We start from the raw sequence: 24,790 nt of genomic DNA on the forward strand, positions 1-24,790 counted from the left end.
AAGAGCCGGCGTTGTCTGTAGACACCTCCAAGGTCATGTGGCCGGCATGACTGCATGGAGCGCCATTACCTTCCCGCCAGAGCGATACCTATTGATCTACTCACATTGGCATGTTTTTCGAACTGCTAGGTTGGCAGAAGCTGGAGCTAACAGCAGGCGCTCACTCCACTCCCGAGATTTGAACCTGCGACCTTTCAGTCAGCAAGTTCAGCAGCTCTGCACTTTAACACACTGCACCACCAGGGGCTCCATGTCCCATGTTAGGGATTGGCAAATAAGGCTAGGCTTTATCATGTTTTAAGGCACTCCTTGGCCATTTGAGATAGGTCAAGGTAGTGTAGTGGTTTGAGTGTTGGACTAGGTACCTTATCAGATGGCAGTATTGAGAAGAATTGTTAAGTAAGGAGAGGAATCGGGATCTGGTCATATCTTCCATTCCTCCCTTGCTCATTTTCATTTGTTCTCCTCTGCTCAGACTTTTAGTGCTTCCCTGTAGGTGCCCGCTATCTTTCTCATCACACATAGGTGATCAGTCTCCACTCCCAGCTTTTCTCTTTCCATGTAAATCTGCCAGGATCCCTTTTCATGGGATGAAATAGTCCTGCATATAAACCCATTGGACCCTTGAAACAGGGATGCTGTTTTAAACCACTTCTTTCCACAGGAAGGACTCATCATGCTTTTCTATAAACAAGAATAACAGGTCTCTGCTCAGTACAATATTATGACTGGAACAAAATAACAAAGAAAAACTGCTCGTTCTCTGCTCTACAATGCCTTTATTACACTATATCGGTCATTAATGAGTTTTTACGAAGAAATTTGTGAAGGGAAGGAATTATTATGCACTTCTGTAAAGCGGGATGAGGGCTCCTAAGGACAGCTCGCTGCTAAGAACCGCCCATTGGAAACTCCAAAACAGAACAGAGACTGTTACGAACCCCATCACATGTTGTTTTGAGCCAAAGTAATGGGTCCTTAGCGCTATTTTGGCTAAATTCATGATTTCACCCTGTGATTACAGATCCGCCAATTTCACGATCACCCTGTTTTTCTATGGTGGGGGGTGGGGGGCAGGGAGGGAGCAACAATCATAAGTCTTCTGATGGCAGCCGTGGCTCCCAGTAAATTTACGGTGTCTGCCTGTAAAATTGGGGGTGGGGGGATGGGACTATAAGTGTGATGAGGTGGATCACACCTACAGTTTCCCCCACCCAATTTTACAGATCTTAAACTGTGGATCCCAACTCCAAATGGGGTCCCCTTAGCTCCATGTTGGGGTCCTTAAGAATTTAGCTACGGTTGAGGTTTTCTGAACTTTAGGCTGTTTTAGACATTTACACAAATCTATTGTGCTGTGTTTACAGTGGACTCTGCAGAAGATGCTTCAGGTGGACTTCGCAAAAAGGAAAATCACTCTGTTTAGCATAGCAAGCCTTGCTAATGCTGGCTTGTTATCTGTCAATGTTTGATTTTTTTGTAACGATTTTATATACCTCTATAGTTGGGTCATGAAAATTTTTCTCAGGCTGAAAGTGGTTGTGAGTTGAAAAGTTTAAGAAGCCTTGAACTAGGGTTTGAATTCCCATTCAGCCATGGAAGCCCACTTGGACAAGTCACACTCTCTCGGTCTTAGAGGAAGGCAAAGGCAAAACCTTTGCGAACAAACCCTGCCAAGAAATTCCTGTAATAGGTTTGTCTTAGGATGAACATATGTCAGAAATAACTTTGAAGGCAACAAGGCCATTTTAGGAAGTGACCAGAAGCCTTTGGCTAACTTCTTGTTTTGTTTATCCGTTCAGTCGCTTCCAACTCTTTGTGACCTCATGGACCAGCCCACGCCAGAATTCCCTGTCAGTCGTGGGCACCCCAGCTCCTTCAAGGTCCAGCCAGTCACTTCAAGCCCTCTCTTGAAGTTGGCCTCTCTTCCTTTTTTCTTCCATTTCCCCCAGCATCATTCTTTTCTCTAAGCCTTCCTATCTTCTCATGATGTGGCCAAAATACTTCATCTTTGCCTCTAATTTCCTTCCCTCCAGTGAGCAATTGGACTTTATTTCCTGGAGTATGGACTGGTTGGATCTTCTTGAGGTCCAAGGCACTCTCTGAATTTTCCACCAACACCATTTGAGCCTAGGCTGACCTGGGGAACTCTAAAATGTGGCAGAAATGCTTCACTTTGAGAACATTTTGAGACAAAGAAGTTTTTAAAGAAAACTCTTTTGTACATCCCTGGAGGCCCCGAGAACCACAAAAAGGGATCTACATAGGCTTCACACAACCTATGGATGGCACTTTGCTCATCTCCTGCCATAAAGGATGTAATTGGCCATATGGGGTTAAAATGGAAGTGGGTGAAGATGAACTGTCTCACTCCTGTAATAGATGGAATGAGGCAATGGTAGTAGGCAGAGCTGGCTATTCCTCTCGAACTCCCCAAATGCTTCTCTGTGTTGAAGGAGGGATGTGTCTGTGCATAGTGATGATATCGGAATGAATCATTATTCACTCTACAGGTGTTTCAGCAAGACATGTGCGCTCACCCACTCCATCATCTTCAGAGCACTTTTTCCTCCCAGAATATTTGTCATGCTAGCACATTCTGGGTGGGAAAGCCATACATCTTTTCTCACAAAGTGCGCTAATACGAAGTCACTTACAGTGCAATTTTGCATACACAAATGTGTCTGTTTCTGTAGTCTTTCATTTGTATCTCTTTTATTGCCATCCATCACTTCCGAAGTAATGCAATATTTTCCACAAGCATCTAAGCGAATATCGACATAAAATCGGAGGGGAGCATATTCTTCTTTCCTGGCTTCAATAGGCATCAGGACAATCCTATGCCTTTAGAACAATGATAACCAAGTCTAATGTTTTCTGCATCACAGATTCAATCAACCATGGCTTGAAAAATATTCAGGGCAGATGAGAATATTAAAAAGTCAACCTTGATTTTGGAATCTCACTATCTGTAATTTCAATCGATTGGTTCTCATTCTATTCTATGTAGCAGCAGAAAACCAGCCAGGTCCACTCTCTACATGCCATCCCTTCAGATATTTAAAGATGGGTATTATACTTCCTAGGCCCCTTCTACTCTGCCATATACAATATCAATTATCTGCTTTGATCTGGATTATATGGCAGTGTAGACTCAGATAATCCAGTTCAAAGCAGATAATCTGGACTATCTGCTTTGATAATATGGTGGTGTAGAAGGGGCATGTCTTCTTCTTCAGGCTAAACATACCCAGCTCTCTCATTTGTTCCTAACAAGACTCAGGACCTTCCGCACAGAATAACACGTAACACAGAATATCAAGGCAGAAAATCCAGCAATATCTGCTTTGAACTGAGTTATCTGAGTCCACAGTGTCATATATTCCAGTTCAAATCAGACAATGTGGGATTTTATTTAGCTGTGTGGGCCTTAGTTTCCAGATCTTGGTTACCCTTCTTTGGTCATGTTCCAGCTTGTCTCGAGAGGATAAAAGAACGTGCGAGAGACCACATAGCCCTGAGCTTCCTGGGTGAAGGCTGGCACAATCTATTCACATTACAAAATGATTGTCATGTCAGGCCACATCTGTAAAAATGCCTTCCATGACTCATAGTGAACAGGCTTGGCATTCAAGGTCCATTTCTGAAATCGGTCATTATTCATCTCTTCTCCTTGAAACCAGAGCAGGGCCCTATATTAGAGTTTTAAGCGCAGTTAAAATGAAACAGACGTAAAACAAAACAGTAAGACTAGAATAACATTACTAAGATTCTGCTTTAGAACTTGGCAAAGTTACTTTTTTTTACTCTAAATGCTTATGGCCATCTAAGGCCCCATCTACACTGCCATACAGTGACGTTTGAACTGCATTATACAGTCAGTGTAGACAGATATACCTCAATGCAGACTGAATTACATTGAACTGGATTATATGTGTCTACACTGCCATATAATCCAGGTGAATGCCATTTGTCTGCATTCTGAAACTGCATTATATGTCAGTGTATATGGGGCCAAAGATAAGCGATGTCTGAGAGTTTATAGTTCTAATAGTAACAACAGCAAACATGAAATAACACATACAGTAGAGTCTCACTTATCCAACACTCGCTTATCCAATGTTCTGGATTATCCAACACATTTTTGTAGTCAATGTTTTCAATACATCGTGATATTTTGGTGCTAAATTCGTAAATACAGTAATTACTACATAGCATTACTGCGTATTGAACTACTTTTTCTGTCAAATTTGTTGTACAATATGTTTTGATACTTAATTTGTAAAATCATAAGCTAATTTGATGTTTAATAGGCTTTTCCTTCATCCCTCCTTATTATCCAACATATTCACTTATCCAATGTTCTGCCGGCCCGTTTATGTTGGATAAGTGAGATTCTACTGTACATTAAAAATGGGAATGGGGGAAATGCATGCAACAGAAAACTCCACACAAATACACTGTTGGTGGGTGAAAGACGTACATCAATCCATACATTAAACAAAGGGCCCTTCCAGACAGGCTCCATATCCCAGGATCTGTTCCTAGGTTTTCTGTTTACCCAGTGTGGACTCATATAATCCAGATTAAAGCGGAAAACCTGGGATCAGATCCTGGGATGTAGGGCCTTACTGGAAGGACCCTGAGTCCACACTGCTATATCACTGCCATATATTCCAGTTCAAAGCAGATAATGTGGGATCTTATTCAGCTGTGTGGAAGAGGCCTCAGATAACCCAGTTCAAAGCAGATATTGTGGATTATATGCCTTGATATTCTGGGTTATATGGCTGTGTGGAAGGGCCCTCTCTTAGGTTGCACCCACACTGTAGAATTAACACAGTTTGACACCACTTTAACTGCAGTGACTGAATGCTATAGAATCATGGGAGTTGTAGTTTGGTGAAACACCAACACTCTTTGAGGGAGAAGGCTAAAGGCTGGGAAGCTCTATCCACACTAAAATAGTATAATAAAAAAGGATCAATGGAACTACAAAGACAAGTATCCACTGTTATAATAATACATAATTTTTTTAAAGGTCATTAAAGAAGAACAACACATATAATAGGCTCCATTCCACCTGATAAAGACTTGCTTGAGTTGAAATCGGTTGTGGTTTTGGAGCCTACTATTCATAGTAAAGAAATAAGAACAATTATTATATATAAGAAGAGGAGTCAGTTTGTGTATTTGGAGTCTACAACTTCCCAGTAAATAACCATTATTGTTTACAAGAAGAGTCAATTCATCTTTTGGGAGAAAAATATTTTTGCTGTGAATGTAACAGTCCTTTGATTTACTGTATAGCAATGCTTTGTTTTTGTATTCATCTTGATATATTTAACTAAATATAGGTTTAATGACGTTCAAAAAAATTCTGTATTATTATAACAGTGGATACTTCTTTGCAGCTCCATCCACACTGTCATATAATGCAGTTTGAAATTCCATTACATGGTCAGTAAACTCATAGAATGCAGTTTAATTGCATTAGGATCTACACTGAAACTGCATCCTATGGGCCCTTCCACATAGCCATAAGACCCAGAATATCAAGGCAGAAAATCCCACAATATCTGCTTTGAATTGGGTTATAAGAATCCACATCTATATATATAAAAGACAAATGGTGTCCTCCCCTGCCACTAAACAACAAAAAAGTACAAGCCCCAGAACCTAGAAATTTGGCAGCACAATCCACCATCCTTGCCCCTATGTTCCGACAACAAAAATAAAAGAAAAATAAAGTCCTAATTAGAGGGAGAGGAATAATTGTTTTTAGCCAATTGCTGTCAGTTAGAAGACTAAGCTCTGCCCACTTGGTCTCTTAGCAACCTGCTCAGGCCTCACTCTCTCTTCCACACTGCCTATAAAATACAGATTATCTAATTTGCACTGGATTATATGGCATTGTAGACTCAAGGCCCTTCCACACAGCTATATAACCCATTTATAATCTTATATTATCTGCTTTGAACTGGATTATCTTGAGTCCACACTGCCATATAATCCACTTTAGTGTGCATTTTATTCAGCTCTGTAGAAGGAGCCTCATATAATCCAGTTCTAAGCAGATAATATAAGACTATAAATATACAGTAGAGTCTCACTTATCCAACATAAACACCCTGGCAGAACATTGGATAACTGAATATGTTGGATAATAAGAAGGGATTCAGGAAAAGCCTCTTAAACATCCCATTCCCTCACGACCCTCTCTGCTGCCAAACAGCCATCCATGTCTATGCCAGGCATCCTCAGAGACAGGGCCGGTCCCACCATAGAGGCCACGTGAGGCGGCCGCCTCGGGCTCAGGTCCCCAGGGAGCGCCGTCAGGCTTCCCCCGCCCCAGCGGGGACCATGGGCTCGTTCGCTGGTGAACAGGAAGGCCTGTTTGGCGACGAGCGAGCTCCACATGGCCGCTGCCGGCTGGGCAAGGCCAGCCAGGCCAGGGCGCACTGGGCGGGAGGCAGGGCACCGTCAGGGCGGTGCCCCACCTCCCGCCCAGCATGCCCTGGCCCCGCCTCTCATGCAGCGTGGGAGGCGGGGTCAGGGCGAGTAGCACGGGAGGTGGGGCCAGGGTTGGCCCCGCCTCCCGTGCTACTCACCCTCGCCCGTCTGGCCAGACGGGCGAGGGTGAGTAGCGCGGGAGGCGGGGCCAACCCTGGCCCCGCCTCCCGCGCTACTCGCCCTGACCCCGCCTCCCACGCTGCGTGAGAGGCGGGGTCAGGGCGAGCAGCGCGGGAGGCGCGGCCAGGGCACGGGAGGCGGGGCCCGCTGGCGCCACGGGAGGCGTGGCCATGTGCCTTCTGCGGCACATGGCCACGCCTCCCGCAGTGCCGGCAGGGCGGGGCGCTTCCCCCCCCCCACTTAATATTTTAAATTATCTCCGGCCGGCCCTGCTCAGAGATTATGAGATCTGTTTGAAAACAGACAAGTGGGATGTTTATTTCTATCTCAGCAATGATATCCAGGATGGGGCAACTCTGATCTGTCTGAGGCAACTGTGAATGTTCCACTTGGCCACCTTGATTACCATTGAATGCCCTTGCACCTTCAAGGCTTGCCTGCTTCCTGCTTCAAAGGGGCAATCCTTTCTTAGGAGATGTTAGCTGGCCCTCAGTACATCATGTCTGGAATTCCCTGATTGCTCAGTGCTGTTTTTTAGTTAACTGTCCTGATTTCACAGATTTTTTTAATACTGGGAGCCACATTTTGTTCATTCCAGGCAGGCAGGAACCATCCAGGCTTTCAAGCTACAAGGCTATTTAGTGCCAGTTCCAACATTCACACTTGCCTAAAGCAGACAACAGTTCTTTCTTCCACCCTGGTCATTCCACAGATACATAAACCCCCCTTCCTTTTGTTACAACACATTTCACAACCTCTGAGGATGCCTGCCATACACGCAGGCGAAACATCAGGAGAGAATACATTTGGAACATGACCAGGCAGACCACAGAACTCAGAGCAACTCAATACAAAGAGAAACAAAAATAATAAAATAAATACAAAAAACAAATAAAAAAACAAAATAAAATAATACAATTAAAAAACATAAATAAAAATAATATAATCAAATAATAAAATATAATACATACAAATAATAAAATAAAATAATAAAAATAGTAAAAAATTAAAAACACTAAAATTAATACAATAAAATACTATAATAACAGAAAATAACTAACAATAATACAAGAAAATAATAAAATATAATAAATAAAAAAGATAAGTTACAATAAAATTAATTAAAAAATACAAATAACATCAAATAAAAATTCCACAACAATTTTTAACCAATACCACCACCACTTTGCCACAGCAACGCGTGGCTGGGCACAGCTAGTTGCATATACAGTAGAGTCTCACTTATCCAAGATTCACTTATCCAACGTTCTGGATTATCCAACGCATTTTTGTAGTCAATGTTTTCAATACATTGTGATATTTTGGTGCTAAATTCGTAAATACAGTAATTACTACATAGCATTACTGCATTTTGAACTACTTTTTCTGTCTAATTTGTTGTATAACATGATGTTTTGGTGCTTAATTTGTAAAATCATAACCTAATTTGATGTTTAATAGACTTTTCCTTGATCCCTCCTTATTATCCAACGTATTCGCTTATCCAACATTCTGCCGGCACATTTATGTTGGATAAGTGAGACTCTACTGTATTTCAGTTCAAAGCAGATAATGTGGGATTTTATTCAGCTGTGTGGAAGGGGCCTCAGTCGGTGTGTATTTGAAGACAACCAGAAAGGGACATTTCCACAGGTGTTGCCTATCATTCCCAAATATAACGAGCCCTACCTGTCGAAATCCCCCCTTGGACACAAGCCTTAAAAAGACAGTGACCTTTTCCAGCTTTTCCAGCTGGTGGGCCCCAGGGAACCGCGTTGCCCCTTTAAGGCCCCCTAGTGGCCGAGCCGAGAAGTGGCCCGAGGCGAAGCTTTTTCTCTCCATAGAGGCGCTGATCTCGTTGGAAAGGGGGCTGCGGAGGATTGCTAGTATCTCGCATCCCGAGCGTTTGCAGGATCGCCAGGTTGCCGTCGAAGGAGGTGAGAGCATCCCTTCATCCCTCCTCTCATTCCCATGTTTCCCTATTTTATTTTGGTGCTATATATATGATATACTAGAGCTTCGCATCGGATGCTTTGCTTGCCTCTCCTTTTCCTCCCATCCTTCCCATCCCATGGCCAGTGCCTGCCAACATTAACCACCTCCCTCCCATGGGCAGCATTCATCCCTGGCTCTCGTTGAGTCCATTGATGGAGAGGACCACCCAAAGAAGCTCCTCTCGCCCTCATGCCTGGCATGCCAGCACTCTCCTCCATCTGCTTTCCCTCGTTCCTGTTGATGGCATCGCTGTGGATGATGCTCTCTTCTGTCCCTCCCTCCTTGAATGTGGTCTCTCTCTGTGTGATATTACAGGTTGGCTCTCTCCCTAAATGCTTGGAGTCAGTCTTTTGGATTTGTTTGGAGGGGATTTTGCATTTATGTAATGGAATATAATGGAGCCTGACTATTACTGGAAATCCATTTCAAATTTTGGAAGACTTGCATCGAGATAATGAGATAGTGGGTTGCTGTGAGTTTTCCGGGCTGTATGACCATGCTCCAGAAGCATTCTTGCCTGACGTTTCTATGGCTGGCATCCTTAGAGGTTGTGAGATCTGTTGGAAACTAGGCAAGTGATAGTTATATATATGTGGAATGTCCAGGTTGGGAGAAAGAACTCTTGTCTGTTGGAGGCAAGTATGAAGTTTGCAATTGGCCACTTTGATTAGCATTGAATGGCCTTGCAGCTTCAAAGCCTGGCTGCTTTCTGCCTAGGGGAATTGTTTGTTGGGAGGTGTTAGCTGGCCCTGATTGTTTCCCACTCTGGACATTTCAGATATATAAATCGCACTTGCCTAGTTTCCAAAATAGGTTTATATATCTGTGGATTGTCAACTACAACTCTGCACAAAGGGTTCCCCCAGGCAGGAAGCAGCCAGGCTTTGAAGTTGCAAGGCTATTCAATGCTAATCAAGGAGGCCAATTGCAACATTCATACTTGCCTCAATCAGACAAGAGTTCTTTCTTCCACCCTGGACATTCCACAGATATATAAGCCTAGTTTCCAACAGACCTCACAACCTCTGAGGATGCTTGCCATAGATGTGGGCAAAACATCAGGAGAGAATGCTTCTGAAACATGGACATACTGCCTAGAAAGCTCACAGCAAGCCAGTGATTCCAGCCATGAAAGCCTTCAACAACACATTGATAATGAGATACCTTTCAAAACCAAGTGTAAATGCTGGAAATTAATTTGCATTTCAGATGCAATTTATAAGATATTTTATATTTATATACAATATTTTAATGCTTATGTGTATTTCGTGTACGCTGAAACATCCGAAAGGAAAGGTGTCACTATCTCAGCCTCCCACGTGACAATTCTGGAGTAATTAATTTCTGATAAAGGATGTTGCTTAACCTATATATTGAAGGCTGTTAGGGAATTGCACGCTTTCTCCTCTACTCCTATTTGCCTGCATGGACAGTGCCACCCTGTACCTGTGTCTTTTGGGAAATCTACTTGATTTTCCTCAATGGATCTGGAGTAGGATTGTGGTCCACGTTTCTGTTTCCCTGCTTCACCCTTCCAGCCCACACCCTGCTCTGCCAAATCAAGTCGACCAACTATGACGCTTTAGTGGTATTTGGATGATTATCGGTGTGAATATTTGGCACAGGAGGAGGGTGTTCAGAAATCCCTCTCCGTATCTTCTACTCCTCTTGGACGTCATAGTTTGAAAAAACAAAATGGATGATTCTAGCTCTCCGGCTCATCAGAGTCCCTGGGGGTTCTGTTTTTCTATTCCACAATATGACACAGCTCTGTTTATGGTGAGTCATTTGTACATCTTGCTTTGAAGGCATTCCTAGCAGTCTAGTACTCATCTTATTTTCAGAGCGGTGTGGTTGGGATATAGAGCATCGTGTCTCCGCCTCAAAAAACAACCTGTACCTCTCTAAACCAGATAGAGGAAGGGTGTAAAACTTTCAAAGCTGAAGGCCAGTTCGCTGTCCTGTTGGGGGCCCCCATCTTTGCAATTCCAAAATCTGAAATATTCCAAAATGGTCCACATGGGTGGCTGAGATAGCTTTGCTTTCTGATGGTTTGGTGTTCGTCCGCTTTATTTCATGCACAAAAGTATTTAGAGTATTGTATATAAAATTGTGTTGTTGAATGCTTTAATGGCCAGAATCACTGGGTTGCTGTGAGTTTTCTGGGCTATATGGCCGTGTTCCAGAAGCATTCTCTCCTGACATTTTGCCCACATCTATGGCAGCCATCCTCAGAGGTTGTGAGGTATCTTCGAAACTAGGCATGGAAAATTTATATGTCTGTGGAAGGTCCAGGGTGAGAGAAAGAACTCTTGTCTGTTTGAGGCAAGTGTGAATGTTGCAATTGATCACCTTGATTAGCATTGAATAGCCTTGCCGCTTCAAAGCTTGGCTGCTTCCTGCCTGGGGGAATCCTTTGTTGGGAGGTGTTGGAGGCCCTGATTGTTTCTTGTCTGGAATTCCCCTGTTTTTGTGTGTTGTTCTTTATTTACAGTCCTGATTTTAGAGTTTTTTAAATACTGGTAGCCAGATTTTGTTCATTTTCATGGTTTCCTCCTTTCTATTGAAATTGTCCACATGCGTGTGGTTTTTAGTGGCTTCTCTGTGTAGTCTGACATAGGTGTTGTTGGAGTGGTCCAGCATTTCTGTGTTCTCAAATAATATGCTGAGTCCAGGTTAGTTCGTCAGGTGCTCTGCTATGACTGACTTGGGTTGCAGTGCCTTTTGTGTTCCTTGATTCGTCTTTGGGCAGTGCTGTGTTTGGTGGTCCCTATGTAGACTTGTCCACAGCTGCATGGTATACGGTAGACTCCTGCAGAGGTGAGAGGATCCCTCGTGTCCTTTGCTGAAAGTAGCATTTGTTGGAATTTTTTTTTTTGTTGATCTGCAGATAATTTGTAAGTGGTGTTTCTTTATCAGTTTCCTTATGCGGTAATTGGTTCCCTTGATGTATGGAAAGAACACTTTTCCTCTGGGTGGATTTTTGTCTTTACTCTCATGGCTTGTTCTTGCTCTTGCATCTCTTCTGATGTCTGTGGTGGAGTATCCATTGGCCTATACACCCCAGTTTAGGCGGTTCAGTTCACCTTGGAAGAGGTCCACATGGTGGAGTACATACGCCAAAATGGTCCACATGAGTGGCTGAGATAGCTTTGCTTTCTGATGGTTCAGTGTTCATATGCTTTATTTCATGCACAAATGTATTTAGAAAACTGTATATAAAACTGCCATCAAGTTATGTGTGCAAAGGTATATATAAAACAGAAGTGTATTTTCTCTTTAGACTTGGGTTCTGTCTCCAAAATAGGCAAATATTCCAAAATCCCCCCAAATCCGAAATACTTTTGATCCCCAGCAATTCGGATAAGGGACGCTCAACTGGTATTAAGAAGGCATTTTCTCTCCTCCTGACAGCAGCTAGGAGGATTAAAAGATGTAATTTAAAAAGAAGCACTTGAGAGCACAGTGTCTATTTTTAATGACATGTACTATGTGAAAGAATCCAAACTGAATATTCATTTCTATATGCCTCACAACAACCCTGAGAAGTAGGTGCTGTGAGAAAGGATGATGGGCTGAAGGCTGTGAGTTCATGACTGGGGCCCCTTCACACTGCCAGAAAATCCAGATTATCAAAGCAGATAATCCACATTATCTGCTTTGAACTGGATTATATGAGTCTGCACTGCCATATAATCTAGTACAAAGCAGATAATCTTGATTTTATTTGGCAGTGTATATGGGGCCTTAATCCGAACCAGGATGCAACCCTGGGAATTGATGTTAGTGCTTGTTGTTTTGGTGTGCCTTCAAGTTGTTTTTTATTTATTGCTTAAGATGATCATATTATGGGTTTTTCTTGGAAAGATTTGTCCAGAAAGGGGCTTGCCTTCATCTTCCTTTGAGATTGAGAGAGTGTGACTTGCCCAAAGAGTGCATTTCCAGGGCTGAGCAAAGATTTGATTCATGTTTTCCAAAATCAAGGCACTACACTTTGCCGGTCTCACATGCTACCGTGGATTAAACTAGTGGACCAAATGAGCTGCCTCTGAGCATGCACAGAGTAATTATGACATGTAGAAGCCTCTGGTGGCGCAGTGGGTAAATCCTTGTGCTGGCAGGACTGCTAACTTGAAGGCTGGGTTCCTGACCTGAAGGTTGCCGGTTCAAATCCAAACCGGGGAGAGCGCGGATGAGATCCCTCTATCAGCTCCATCTCCATGCAGGGACATGAGAGAAGCCTCCCACAAGGATAATAAAAACATCAAAACATCTGGGTGTCTTCTAGGTAAAGTCCTTGCAGACAGGCAATTCTCTCACACCAGAAGCGACTTGCAGTTTCTCAAGTCTCTCCTGATACGAAAAAAATGACACATAACTGACAGTGTCTTGGGTGGTGGTGGATGACAGAACCCTCCCACAAACCTAAGTTTAAACATCGGAAACAATGGACAAGGCACATTGAAGGGGCTGGGTGCATGGAAGCCCTGGGTATCTGTACCTTTAACACAGGCATTGAGAAACTTTGGCTCTCCAGGTACTGGGTTACAACTCTCAAACTTTTACTATTGTGGCTTAGCTTTCTACTGTCTCCAAACACCTGGAGTGGCAATTGTTCCCCACTTTTGGCTTTAATTCTGATCTAAAGATGGAAAGCTGGATTTCCTAACTGCGAACTCTTCCAATGACAGAGAATAAATTACACATTGAGCGTATGCAGAGTGTTTGGCCTGATCCTAGCCAGGAAGTCCATAGGGGTTGAACCATAAAAACTGTCATTTTAAATTATGCCTCATCTGAAGGGAGGCCTCATTCACTTTACATTATGTAGCTTTGTGTTTTTATCTTTCTCTGTGTGTGATATATTGAGCACAAAGTGCTTAACCGTATTTTTGCATGTGCCTTAAAGCTGAAACAGATGTCGGGGAAAAAACTTAGATTATCCTAACTTTGGAGGGGATTTTTTGGCAAGCTGAATTGCATATTTTGATTTCAACCTTCACCCCAAAAGATTACCAGTTATGCATAAAGCTAAACAGGGTGTTAGAGAGGGAGAAATGAGAGAGCTGCTAGATGCATAATGGTATCTGAAGGCAAAAGACTTGTAGATTATGTGCTTTCACTGTTTTTGAAAGGATTCTCTTTCAAAATATACAATCCATTGCTTGTCCAAGTCATTCGGTTCGTGTAGAATCGCATGTCAGCAGCGCTGTGTTCATCCTCAAAATGGCCCTGTATGGTACGCTGCCGCAATGAGGTTGGGGGGAAGAGAGAGAAAAAGATAGCAACTGACAAATAAGGGGCATCTGTGTGTTTTCAATGAAAACAGCAAGCCACAAATAGCGAGCTTCGAGTCGACTGGCTGTAGCAGTGTATTACATAAGGCAGCATGCGGCGTGATAGGCTTCTCAGCTGGCGGCACAAAAAGGCTTAGCAAATGCTTCTCCCTCTTCCCTCCGGAGTGGGAGCACAGCTTGCCATATGAACCTGTGCCCACATAATCCAAGAGTCCCACTGATGTGGATCATTTTGAATGGAGGTCGAATACCTTGGGTTGCTGGATTATCAGGGAGGAGACTGTGGTGACTGTGTGTGCGCAAGACGACAAAGAGAATCCCCATCATAATGGACACTGTTTAGGCAAAGATTGTCTCTCTCCTTGGGGTTGGTAGCAGTAAGTAACCAGCATATGCACTCCCCTGCATGCCTGCTTTCAGCCCTGCTGCTGTCTTGCTTCAAGACAGTTAAACAGTCTTAGCCGTTCCGCCCAGATGCTCATGGGTCCAAACAGCTGGTTCTAATTAATCTTTCTTAATCACTGTTCTATCTACTGGCAAGCTAGTTGGAGTCTTGGTAGCCTTGCGTATCAACCATGCCTCCTGGCCAAAGCTATTAAGGTAACAGAGCGGTCAAGGTTTAGAGAGGATGGCCATATGCCTTCGAAAAATAGTACTCTTTTAAAAACAATGTTTTGTTAGATATATTAAGTGCATATACACAACTCAAAACACTTGACGACACCACAAGACCACAGCAAGACATAAGAGAAGGAGGGAGGGAATGAATGGAAGGGAGGGAGGGAGGAATGATGGATCCTTTGTGTTGTTGAAGGCTTTCATGGCTGGAATAATTGGATTGCTGTGAGTTTTCTGGGCTGTATGGCCATGTTCCAGAAGTATTCTGACCTGACGTTTCACCCATATCTATGGCAGGCATCCTCAGAGGTTGTGAGGTCTGTTAGAAACTAGGCAAGTGGGGTTTATATATACAGTAGAGTCTCACTTATCCAACATTCGCTTATCCAACGTTCTGGATTATCCAACGCTTTTTTATAGTAATTGTTTTCAATACATCATGATATTTTGGTGCTAAATTTGTAAATACAGTAATTACTATGTAGCATTACTGTGTATTGAACTACTTTTTCTGTCAAATTTGTTGTATAACATGATATTTTGGTGCTTAATTTGTAAAATCGTAGCCTAATTTGATGTCTAATAGGCTTCTTCTTAATCTCTCATTATCCAACATATTCACTTATCCAATGTTCTGCTGGCCCATTTATGTTGGATAAGTGAGACTCTACTGTATGAGGAATGTCCTGGGTGGGAGAAAGAACTCTTGTCTGTTGGAGTCAAGTGTGAATGTTGAAATTGGCCACCTTAATTAGTATTGAATGACCTTGCAGCTTCAAAGCCTGGCTGCTTCCTGCCTGGGGGAGGTGTTAGCTGGCCCTGAGAAGTCATTAAAATCCACAAGCATGTGGACAATTTCAGCAGAAAGGAAAAAACCATGAAAATGAACAAAATCTGGCTATCAGTATTTAAAAAAACTCTGGAATCAGGACAGTAAATAAAATACAGCACTCAGAAAACAGAGCAATTTCAGGCATGAAACAATCAGGGTCAGCTAACACCTGGCCGATTGCAACATTCACACTTGCCTCAAGCAGGCAAGATTTCTTTCTCACACCCTGGACCTTCCACAGATATATAAACCTCCCTTGCCTAGTTTCGAATATACCTCATAACCTCTGAGGATGGAGGCCATAGATGTGGGCAAAACGTCAGGAGAGAATGTTTCCGGGACATGGCCATAAATCCCGGAAAACTCACAGCATCCCAATGGATCCTCTGTCTGAAGGACTGCCCAGTCCAAGTCAAGTTTGAATTCTCAGAATGGAGAGAACGTTGTACATCAATAGCTCTTAAAACCCATTCACACCATACATCTATAGTGCTATATTTCACTTTAGCATTTATGACATCCTGGATTTGCAGTTTGGTAGGACAGCCATGCATGTTGGCTGAGGATTTAAAATGCTTGTTCCTGAAACAAGCATTATACGATATACAGTATATTTGATAAAGTCTCAAAAAACCATACAGTCAACCCTCTGTAACTATGAATTCTGCATCCATGGATTCAATCCACAGCTTGGAAATATATATATTAAAAATCCCAAAGGCAAACCTTGATTTGTCCATTTTTACAAAAGGGACATAGTTTTATTATGCCATTGCATCTAATGAAATTTGAGCATCCATGGATTTTGGTATCCATGGCAGATCCTGGAACCAAAACCTCAGTGGATATCGGGTGTAGCAGAGAAGTCTTAATATTTTATCGTGTCAGAAGCAACTTGAGAACATACTGCAAGTCGCTTCTGGTGTGAGAGAATTGGCTGTTTACAGAGACGTTGCCCAGGGGATGCCCGGATGTGTTACCATGCTGCTGAGAGGCTCCTCTCATGTCCCCACATGCTAGTGCTGACACATGGGAGCTCACCCCATCTTGCGGATTCGAATCAGCAACCTTCAGGTCAGCAACCCAACCTTCAAGTCAGTGGTTCAAGTGGCAGAAGAGTTTAATGCGTTGTGCTACCACGGCTCCAAGAAATCAAATAAGATCCCAGGATTATGTAGGATACAGTTGTGACAGTTAAAGCAGTATCAAACTGGTATAATTCTGCACTGTAAATACACTTCATCATGACCATATACCCCTGACCATTTTCTCAGGGGCTCTTTTTTCAGGATGAATTGCTTCTGCCTAGTCTGGCAGTAAGAAACCTAGTTTTTCCAGGGTACCTTTTTGGAATTGTAATTCCCAGAAACCCTTTGGAGTAATCGTTCAAAAATACATTTTCCATTCTCTGTCAGCCAACCTTCATTTCCTTCCAGCATTCCTTTCTGCCAATGTATATATGTGCATATATGCACAACATACCTCCACAGTTCTCTCCTTAGAGTGGGGATGGGAGGATGGGGCTATTAAGATATTTCTATCAAACCTAGCCAGCTCATTTAGGTCTTATGAGAACTGGAAAATTGCACTTTGTTGGAGTAGCCATGTATCCTATTTTATGCAAGACTTTTTCTCAATTTGAACATGCTTTCTACTGGGAGGCTTGTCAGCTGTAGCACAATTTAAATGATAAGAAGGGAGATCGGGGCCCCTGAAGCTGCACATCATCAGAGATCACACATCACAGTCTCTCCTCGATATGATAATGAGGAAATACTGCATTTCTATTTAAAATACAGTCATTCTGTCTGTACATATAAATCAGCCAGACTTTGGGCTCAGTTCCCAGCATTCGTGAATTGGCCGGGTTGTAGTGGCTGGAGAATTGCAGTACTATATTACCCCCTTACCCACAGATTTGATATCCATGGTTTCACATACCCAAGCTTCAAAAAATATCCCCCCTTTCCCCAAAAGTGTTTGTGGGTTTAAGTCCTTCCATGTGATGCTATGGAATGCTTCCAGCCTAAAAAGGTAAAGTTAAGTCTAGTCGTGTCCGACTCTGGAGGTTGGTGCTCATTTCCACTTCTAATCCAAAGAGCCGGCATTGTCCGTAGACAACTCCATGGTCATGTGGCCAGCATGACTGCATGGAGCACTGTTACCTTCCCTCCGAAGCGATACCTATTAATCTACTGACATTTGCATATTTTCTAATTGCTAGGTTGGCAGAAGCTGTGGCTAATAGCGGGAGCTCATCCCACTCCCCCGGATTCGAACCGCCAACTTTTCAGTCAACAAGTTCAGCAGCTCAGCAGTTTAACCCGCTGCGCCATCAGGGGCTCCTGTTTAAGTGTAGTCAAAATTTAGGATCTGTTATTATCAGTGATTTTGAGGGATCCACATGAGGTCTTGGATCACATTCCCCATGGAATGTGGGGTTGTACTGTAGTTGTACAAAAAAGCAAGCTCATGTATATCAAATGGAAATCTGTCTGCTTTTGTCCTTTGTTTGGATTATGCATAATTGCGTATGTGGCCACACTTCCAGGGAAGCTTTTGTACAACTATTTCCCTCTGGCTTCCTGGTCTTTTTATCATCTTCGGTTTATCTCATATGCCTTTCCACTTATCCTTCTCAGCCACACAGTGTTACTTATACTCCACTTTTTAGTTTAACGAGGAATTCAGAAGGCATTTGCTTTTCGCCTTGACTAATAAAGTCAGATTTATTCATCTATTCTACTGCTCACAATTTCCATGAGAAGGCAGAGTATTTGTGAACATTCCACAAGATTGCATCCGTCCAAAAAACGTGTTGCAGAGCCCTCCTTTTTTATTTCTGCTGTCAGAAAGTTTTATTTTTGCCGACAGTCCTCCTAGATAGGATTTTTAATGCTCTAAAGCTAAAGAATATTTCACAATTTCAGAGGGGCTTGCCCAAGCTAATATTTTCATAATCTGAAATGTGTTTTCATCTAACAAATACAGTTTTGGGTGTATTGACTTAATCGGGGCAATAGAGTGAAATATTCATGCTTGAGGATGACTATTTTAAAGCCTATAAACCCATGATGCAAAGTAATTAAATGTATAATTTTCCCCCCTGTGATAACAGGTAAGATATTGTCGTAAGGGAAACAATTTATAATACTGAAGCAAGCATCAGTCCTCAGTGCCTTTCTGTAATCTACAAGTGGAATGATACAAACATATAGCTGGAAAAACCCAAGGACCATTCACGCCAACCCTCTGCCATGCAAAAATACACAATCAAAACACTCCCAACAGATGGCCACCCAGCCTCTGCTTGAAAACATCCAGAGAAGGATACTCCAACACACTTTGAGACCACGTATCCCACTGTCTATAGCTGTTACCATCAGGAAATTTCCCCTAATGTTGAGGTGTAGTTTGAATCCATTGCCCTGTTATTTTGTCTCTGGAGCAGTAGAAAACAAATTTTCTCCATCCTCAATGTGACATCCTTTCAAGTATTTGAACATGACTATTGTGTCCTCTCTCAACTTTCTCTTCTCCATACCCTGCTTCCTAAGCTACTTCTAATTTGGGCTTGGCTTCCAAACCTGTGGCTGTTTTGGTTGGCTTGTCAAATGTCCATATCCTTTGTAAATTGTCGTGCCCAGAAAAGGACACAGTATTCCAGTTGAGGTCTGATCAAAGCAGACTAGAATGGTATATTACTTCCCTTCTTCTAGATACTATATTTCTATTGATGCCACCTAGAATCATATTGACATTTTAGCTGCCACATCACACTGTTGATTCATGTTCAGCTTGTGGTCTATTAAGTCTCCTAAATCCCTTCTACATACACTGTTGTCAAGCCAGGTGTTGTTCATCCTATATATGTATGTTTCATTTTTGCTACCTAAGAGACTTTTGTTTTTTCATTGTGTTATAATTTCAAATATTTACAGTGTGAAAAGGTCTAGAGTCTCCAGGAAGGCAGCTTAATTTTCAGTATCTCACTATATTAAGGTCATTTTGAGGGACTAACTGATCCATGGCTGAAAAATTCCCATGACAGCCATCATCTTGGCTTTGCAAATCCTGGAGCCAGCACTGCTTCCAGGTTCCCCCAAACAAGGCAGTCTGCACTTTCATTAGTAAAAGGAACGTGTCTCAGATGTCCTCCTAAGGGCCTGGCTCCCCCATCCCCAATGTATATTGATTCCTCATTTACGGATGAAGCTGTTGCTTGTGGGCATGTCAGTCTTGTGATTGATTATTTCCCTCTGCTGTCAGCAGGGCCTGTTAGAATTTTGTCTGAGAGCTGTCAGTGAGGTCTGGAGTAATAAAAGGGCAGACTAGAGGTGAATAACCAAGGCAATTACCTTGGCTTGTATATGTTTATTTTTCAGTGTCTTGTTTAGAAAGAGAGGTGTGTCGGCAGACTGGATACTATTTGCTAGAATCACAGGACTTCTTTGCTCAAGATGCGACCGCCCTCATTTTGGGAAACCTTCCCATGTATCTAGTCAGTTTGTATCTTATTGCAGATAGTATTCTGGGGATTGTAGTCCAGAAAAAGGTAACATCCCAACTCTGGTCATTTGAATATTAAGGCTATGCTTTGGGAATTTAAATTTTGAAAAGTAAAATAGCATTGGAAAAGTACTAAGAACCTGCATGGTTCCGTGTTGGATTTGGATAGGGTTTAAATCCAGATTCAACCACAAAGCATGCTGAATTACCTTTCTAAGTCTATATCACCATGAAGGCTGAAGTTGAGAAAAAAAATGGATGGGAACCACTTATAGGAGATTTCGAGGTGCTTGAAGATAAGGTCAGATCAAGGTATTTTACAGCCAAAAGTAAAGAACAAGATAGTAGCCATGTCCCATTCTGTGTTCAACAGCCAGCTGAACTGGCACTTGGAGATCTTTCTTCAATTCTGTTGATGGAAAAGTGTCTCCTACTACATATAGCTTGACTATATTACTTTGAGATCTCCTGAATTACACTTATTTGGCTTCTTAGGATTGTATAAATCATATTTTTAAATAAGCAATTTCCTGTATTATGTCTTCAGCAGTAAGAAAAAAGGAATATTATATTTCATCACATAATAGTTGGCATTGCATAATAGTCGCACCCCCATTTTGGAGTCCCGTTTTAATTTTTTTAACATTCCTTGCATAATAGCACACCATTTGTTCATTGGTATGACTTATGTGAAGGGGGAAGGTGCGCAGGTGAGTGAGACTTCACCCGCATGCCTGTCTCCTCGAAGCTACAGGGCTTGCCTTGACTGCCAGTCAAGGCAAGCCTCTGTAACTTGGAAGAGAGAAGTGATTTGGTGACTGAACTCACCTGCCTGCCTCTCCTCTCCACAGCTATGCTTTGAGTGCACAGCCATGTGCACAGGTGATGCTTCTTCACTCATTCGTGCAGCTGTACCCTCAAACGGACTATTAGTGGCAAAAAGCCCCTCAAGGATGGTTTTTTTTCACCACATAATAGTCTCTATTGCATAATAGTTGCACCCTTTTTTTCACCCCCCCCCCCAAAGGGGAGATTGTAAATATTATGTGATGAAATATAGTAATTGTAGTCTTGTCTTGTCTTGTCTCCCCAATTTTTAAACAGAAGCATTAATGTTCTTCTGATAGCTGTGAACTTTGGCAGAAACCAGATGTAAGTTGGGTTGGAAACTAAGAGGTTTCCATGGGTGGGGACTCCTAGCTAGCAACTACAATTAATGAATGAAACCTTTTGATTGCATTCAGGAAAGTTTAATCTATTTAGCAATCAGTGGGAAATTTGAGCTTTTACTCCTTTTGGCAGTGTCTCTTACCGGAAGATTGGCAATAGCATCAAAAGAAGTGATGTTTGAATCCAGTGAAGAGCTTGAGTTTTAGCTTGAGGAAATCATGAACTGCACTCTGCCTTTGTGTTGCTTAAAAACTAAGGTTGCAGTCCTTTACATACTTGCCTGGGAGTAAGACCCATTGTACTACACAAGGAGTGATTCTGAGAATAGGCAGTCCTCAAGTTATGAACAAGATAAGTTCTGTAGGTTTGGTCTTAAGTTGAATTTGTTTGTTAGTCAGAACAGGTACATTTTTTTAGCTTTGGATGGCAGAGAGAAAGGATAACACCCTGTGGTATTTGTTTGCTGTCTGTGCCTCTGTTCAGAAGATTTCACCTCACTTTCCATCCCTGCGATAATTGGATTTTGATTAATTTGGCTTGTTGTGGAAACAAGGATTAGTGAGAAAGCTTCAGTGGAGGCCCCTTTTCCCCATGATAATTCTTTCAGGAGTGAATTTCCTTTCTGAGGGGTAGTTTTATCTCACTTCCTGTTGCTTCAGCCCCGTTCTTAAGAGCGAGTTCTTTTTAAGTCGCATGTTTCTAACTCAGGGACTGTCTCTATATGTTTTTATTCTGAGATAGCCAGTGTGATGCAACGACTTGGGTGTTGGACTACGATTCTGGAGACCAGATCCCTTCTCAATCATGGAAGCCAACAAGGTGACATCTGGGTGTCACATTCCCTCAGCCTCATGGAAAAGGACTTCTCCTTTGAACAAACAGTGCCAAGAAAGCAACTTGTTAAGGTTGTCTTAGTGCTGCCATAAATAAAAAATGACTTGGGAGGCACACAACAACAATTCTATGTTTGTATTGGAGTATCAGAATCTAATCAAAGCTACCCAAAATCAAACAGTCCTCAAATTATGCTTAAAATCTGAATATGAGAAGCATCATCAACACCAGAAATACAAAATTGTAACAGAGGTAATATTTTAGAAATGTAGGAGGCTTTTACAGATTTACAGAAGACTTGAATGTTTAGACAAGCCTTTGAGAATATCTAGCCCAATGGTCTGCAATTATGATATAGCACAGCACTTTCACCCCATTCCCTTGTTCCTTAGCTACAACTTGCATTATCCCTTTCATTTCTTCTTGTTTACAGTTGGCCATGATTTTATGACAAATGACATAATGATATAAATGATACAATATAAATGATATGATATAAATGATATAAGTTCTTGGGCACTGTTCTGAGTTCAAATTGTTGTTTTATATACTATTGTTGTTTTATTTTATGCATTGTTTTAGGCATCTTGTGCCATATGTAAGCCCCCCCCCCCCCCACCTGAGTCCCTTTGGGGAGATGGAGGCAGGGTACAAAAATAAAGTTATTATTATAAGTTGTTGTTGTTGTTGTTGTTGTTGTTATAGTATAGATTGCAAATACTGAGATTGAATGACGTGGACAAGCCCTGAACTGAATGATGGGAAAGGAAGGTACAATTTTGAATAAGCACACTCTTTTGTCATGTTTGGGAAATGGTAGAAGAGACGAGAAACCACAGTCCCTCCCCTACTACACAATCAAATAAATTAGAAGTGATGTAGTATCACTTCATCATTTATTCTCTGCTGATTTTCAAGCAATTTTGGGAGAAGGGATAATCTTTGGAATGGGGAGCTTGAGTAGATGTGGGGTGCAAATTGCAAGTTTTGGCCATAAAATTGCCTGTTTTTAATTTTGGAGAGATGGTCTGGGGGCTTTAGGGAGCTTTTGGCTCCTTAAGGCCATACTTGGACCATCCTGATGTAGGAAAGAGTAGGTTAATGTATTCTGGCCTCTTCATTCTCTTTGCAGGCCTATTGACTCTGCTATCACATTATCTGCTTTAGGTTGGGATGCTATCCCTTTACAATTATTTCCAGACTTGCATCTCCTAACATGCTGCAATTTTCTGTATTCTCAACCTTTGGAGGGCTGCACAGCTTCTACCTGGGTCTCCATGCATAACATTACACAAAATATGTACTGTATTGTTTTTGGAAACTCTGGTAAAGTCATTGTCATGACAGTCATCAAGAGATGTGCACAGACAATATAAACTTATAGTTTTATGCTCCTTATTTTCTCTCAAACGTGTGAATTTTGAGGCCAACAGAATTCTCTATACACACACATATGGTATGATTTTGCATTGACAGTAAGAACTGAGCTGAAGATTTCACTGAGGCGTTCTCTTTTTTGAAATGCAAAGAGCTATCTTTCTTGGTTGTTTGATCTGTTCCAGCATCCAGGGAAATGAACTACAGTAAGCTCAGCTTCTCAAAATTAAGTAAGCAAGAGCTGCAGGGACTGGCTCTCTTCTTTATAGAAAGCCGGCAGCCACCGCAGCTCTGGATATGCATTATAATAAGAAATGCATACCCATTCCAGGAGCTTCCTGGTGGGAGAGGAGATTATGTGCACAACTGCTGGACTGTGATGAATCCTGCCTGCTATGGATGGTAGCCAATCATCCCTAGAATGTCTTTCAAAGGTCTGTCTTTCCATTTCTCTCCACAGCATCACCAGCAGGACCTGTCAGAAGAAGAAGAATTATTAGCCACTTTTACATCCAGCACAGAGCGAACTTCTCCAGCCTTTGAGATGCCTGTTGCTTCTACAAACTCTGAGACAGGTAAGAATTTACTCTTCTCTCAAGATCAGGCTGTCACAAACTGGACCCTTAAGCATCATACAGTTGGAAGGAGTCCCATGGGCAATCTAGACTAACTCTTCCTCAATACAGGCTATCCTATCCAGCAGTGGTGGGAATTGTAAATGTTTTGTATGTGTACAGTATATATTCTTTGTGTTTTAAAAAATAAAATTTTGTTATAAAAAAATACAGGCTATCCAGCTAAAGCATTGGTTCTCAACCTGTGGGTCCCCAGGTGTTTTGGCCTACAACTCCCAGAAATCCCAGCCAGTTTACCAGCTGTTAGGATTTCTGGGAATTGAAGGTCAAAACATCTGGGGACTCACAGGTTGAGAACCACTGAGCTAAAGCAGGTAGCTGTCTGGATTTTTTAAAGGCGACCCCAACACTTCTTTAGGCAGTTGGTTCCATTGCGGAACTGCTCTTACTGTCCAAAAGTTCTTCTTTAGTTACTTCTAATGTTAAATGGAAATCTACTCTCCTGAACTTCAAACCGCTAGATCTTGTTCTACCCTTAGGGGCAGCATAGATGTGTTGGATTACATATATGTAGGTTTTATAGTTTGTAGCATATTGAAATTATATTTTTAAAATATTTGAAAGATAGTCAAGAAACAGGTTTCCCATGTGTTAGGGAAACTTGTATTAGGGAAAACTGATAGGGAAAATCACAGCAAGGAGCAAATCTTCAAAGTTCAGGACTTCTTCTGCACAATTTAGAAAACTTCTCTACAGAAAAGAAGTTTCCTGTACAGAAAGTAGCATCTTCTTCTTTTAAAAAAAATCATATATAAAAAAACCCTCATTTTCTGTGCAGAAAATAACACTTCTGCAAAAAAAGGTTTCCTGCACAAAAATGCTGTTTTCTATGCAGAAACCTGTTTTCAGCACAGATGTATTATTTTCTGTGCAGAAAAATGGTCCTTGTT

General features: G+C 42.0%; 1 protein-coding gene across 6 annotated transcripts in view; it reads left to right on the forward strand.

Moving 5' to 3' along the window:
* The first annotated feature begins 8,414 nt into the window (after nucleotides 1-8,414).
* mpp2 (MAGUK p55 scaffold protein 2) overlaps nucleotides 8,415-24,790 on the forward strand; it is a 72,765-nt gene continuing 56,389 nt past the window's right edge. For 2 of the 6 annotated variants that reach the window (XM_008113532.3, XM_003222642.4), the window contains exons 1-2: nucleotides 8,600-8,943; nucleotides 23,726-23,840. In XM_008113532.3, the coding sequence (XP_008111739.2) occupies nucleotides 8,818-8,943; nucleotides 23,726-23,840 (241 nt within the window). In that variant the 5' untranslated portion in view covers nucleotides 8,600-8,817. Of the gene's footprint in view, nucleotides 8,571-8,599; nucleotides 8,944-10,003; nucleotides 10,408-13,752; nucleotides 14,303-22,640; nucleotides 22,660-23,725; nucleotides 23,841-24,790 lie in introns of those variants that run through there. The other 4 variants (XM_008113533.3, XM_062958239.1, XM_062958240.1 and 1 more) reach the window with 4 other exon arrangements.

The sequence above is a fragment of the Anolis carolinensis genome, chromosome 6 (genome assembly GCF_035594765.1).
Source record: "Anolis carolinensis isolate JA03-04 chromosome 6, rAnoCar3.1.pri, whole genome shotgun sequence".
In the NCBI taxonomy this organism is placed as follows: Eukaryota; Metazoa; Chordata; class Lepidosauria; order Squamata; family Dactyloidae; genus Anolis; species Anolis carolinensis.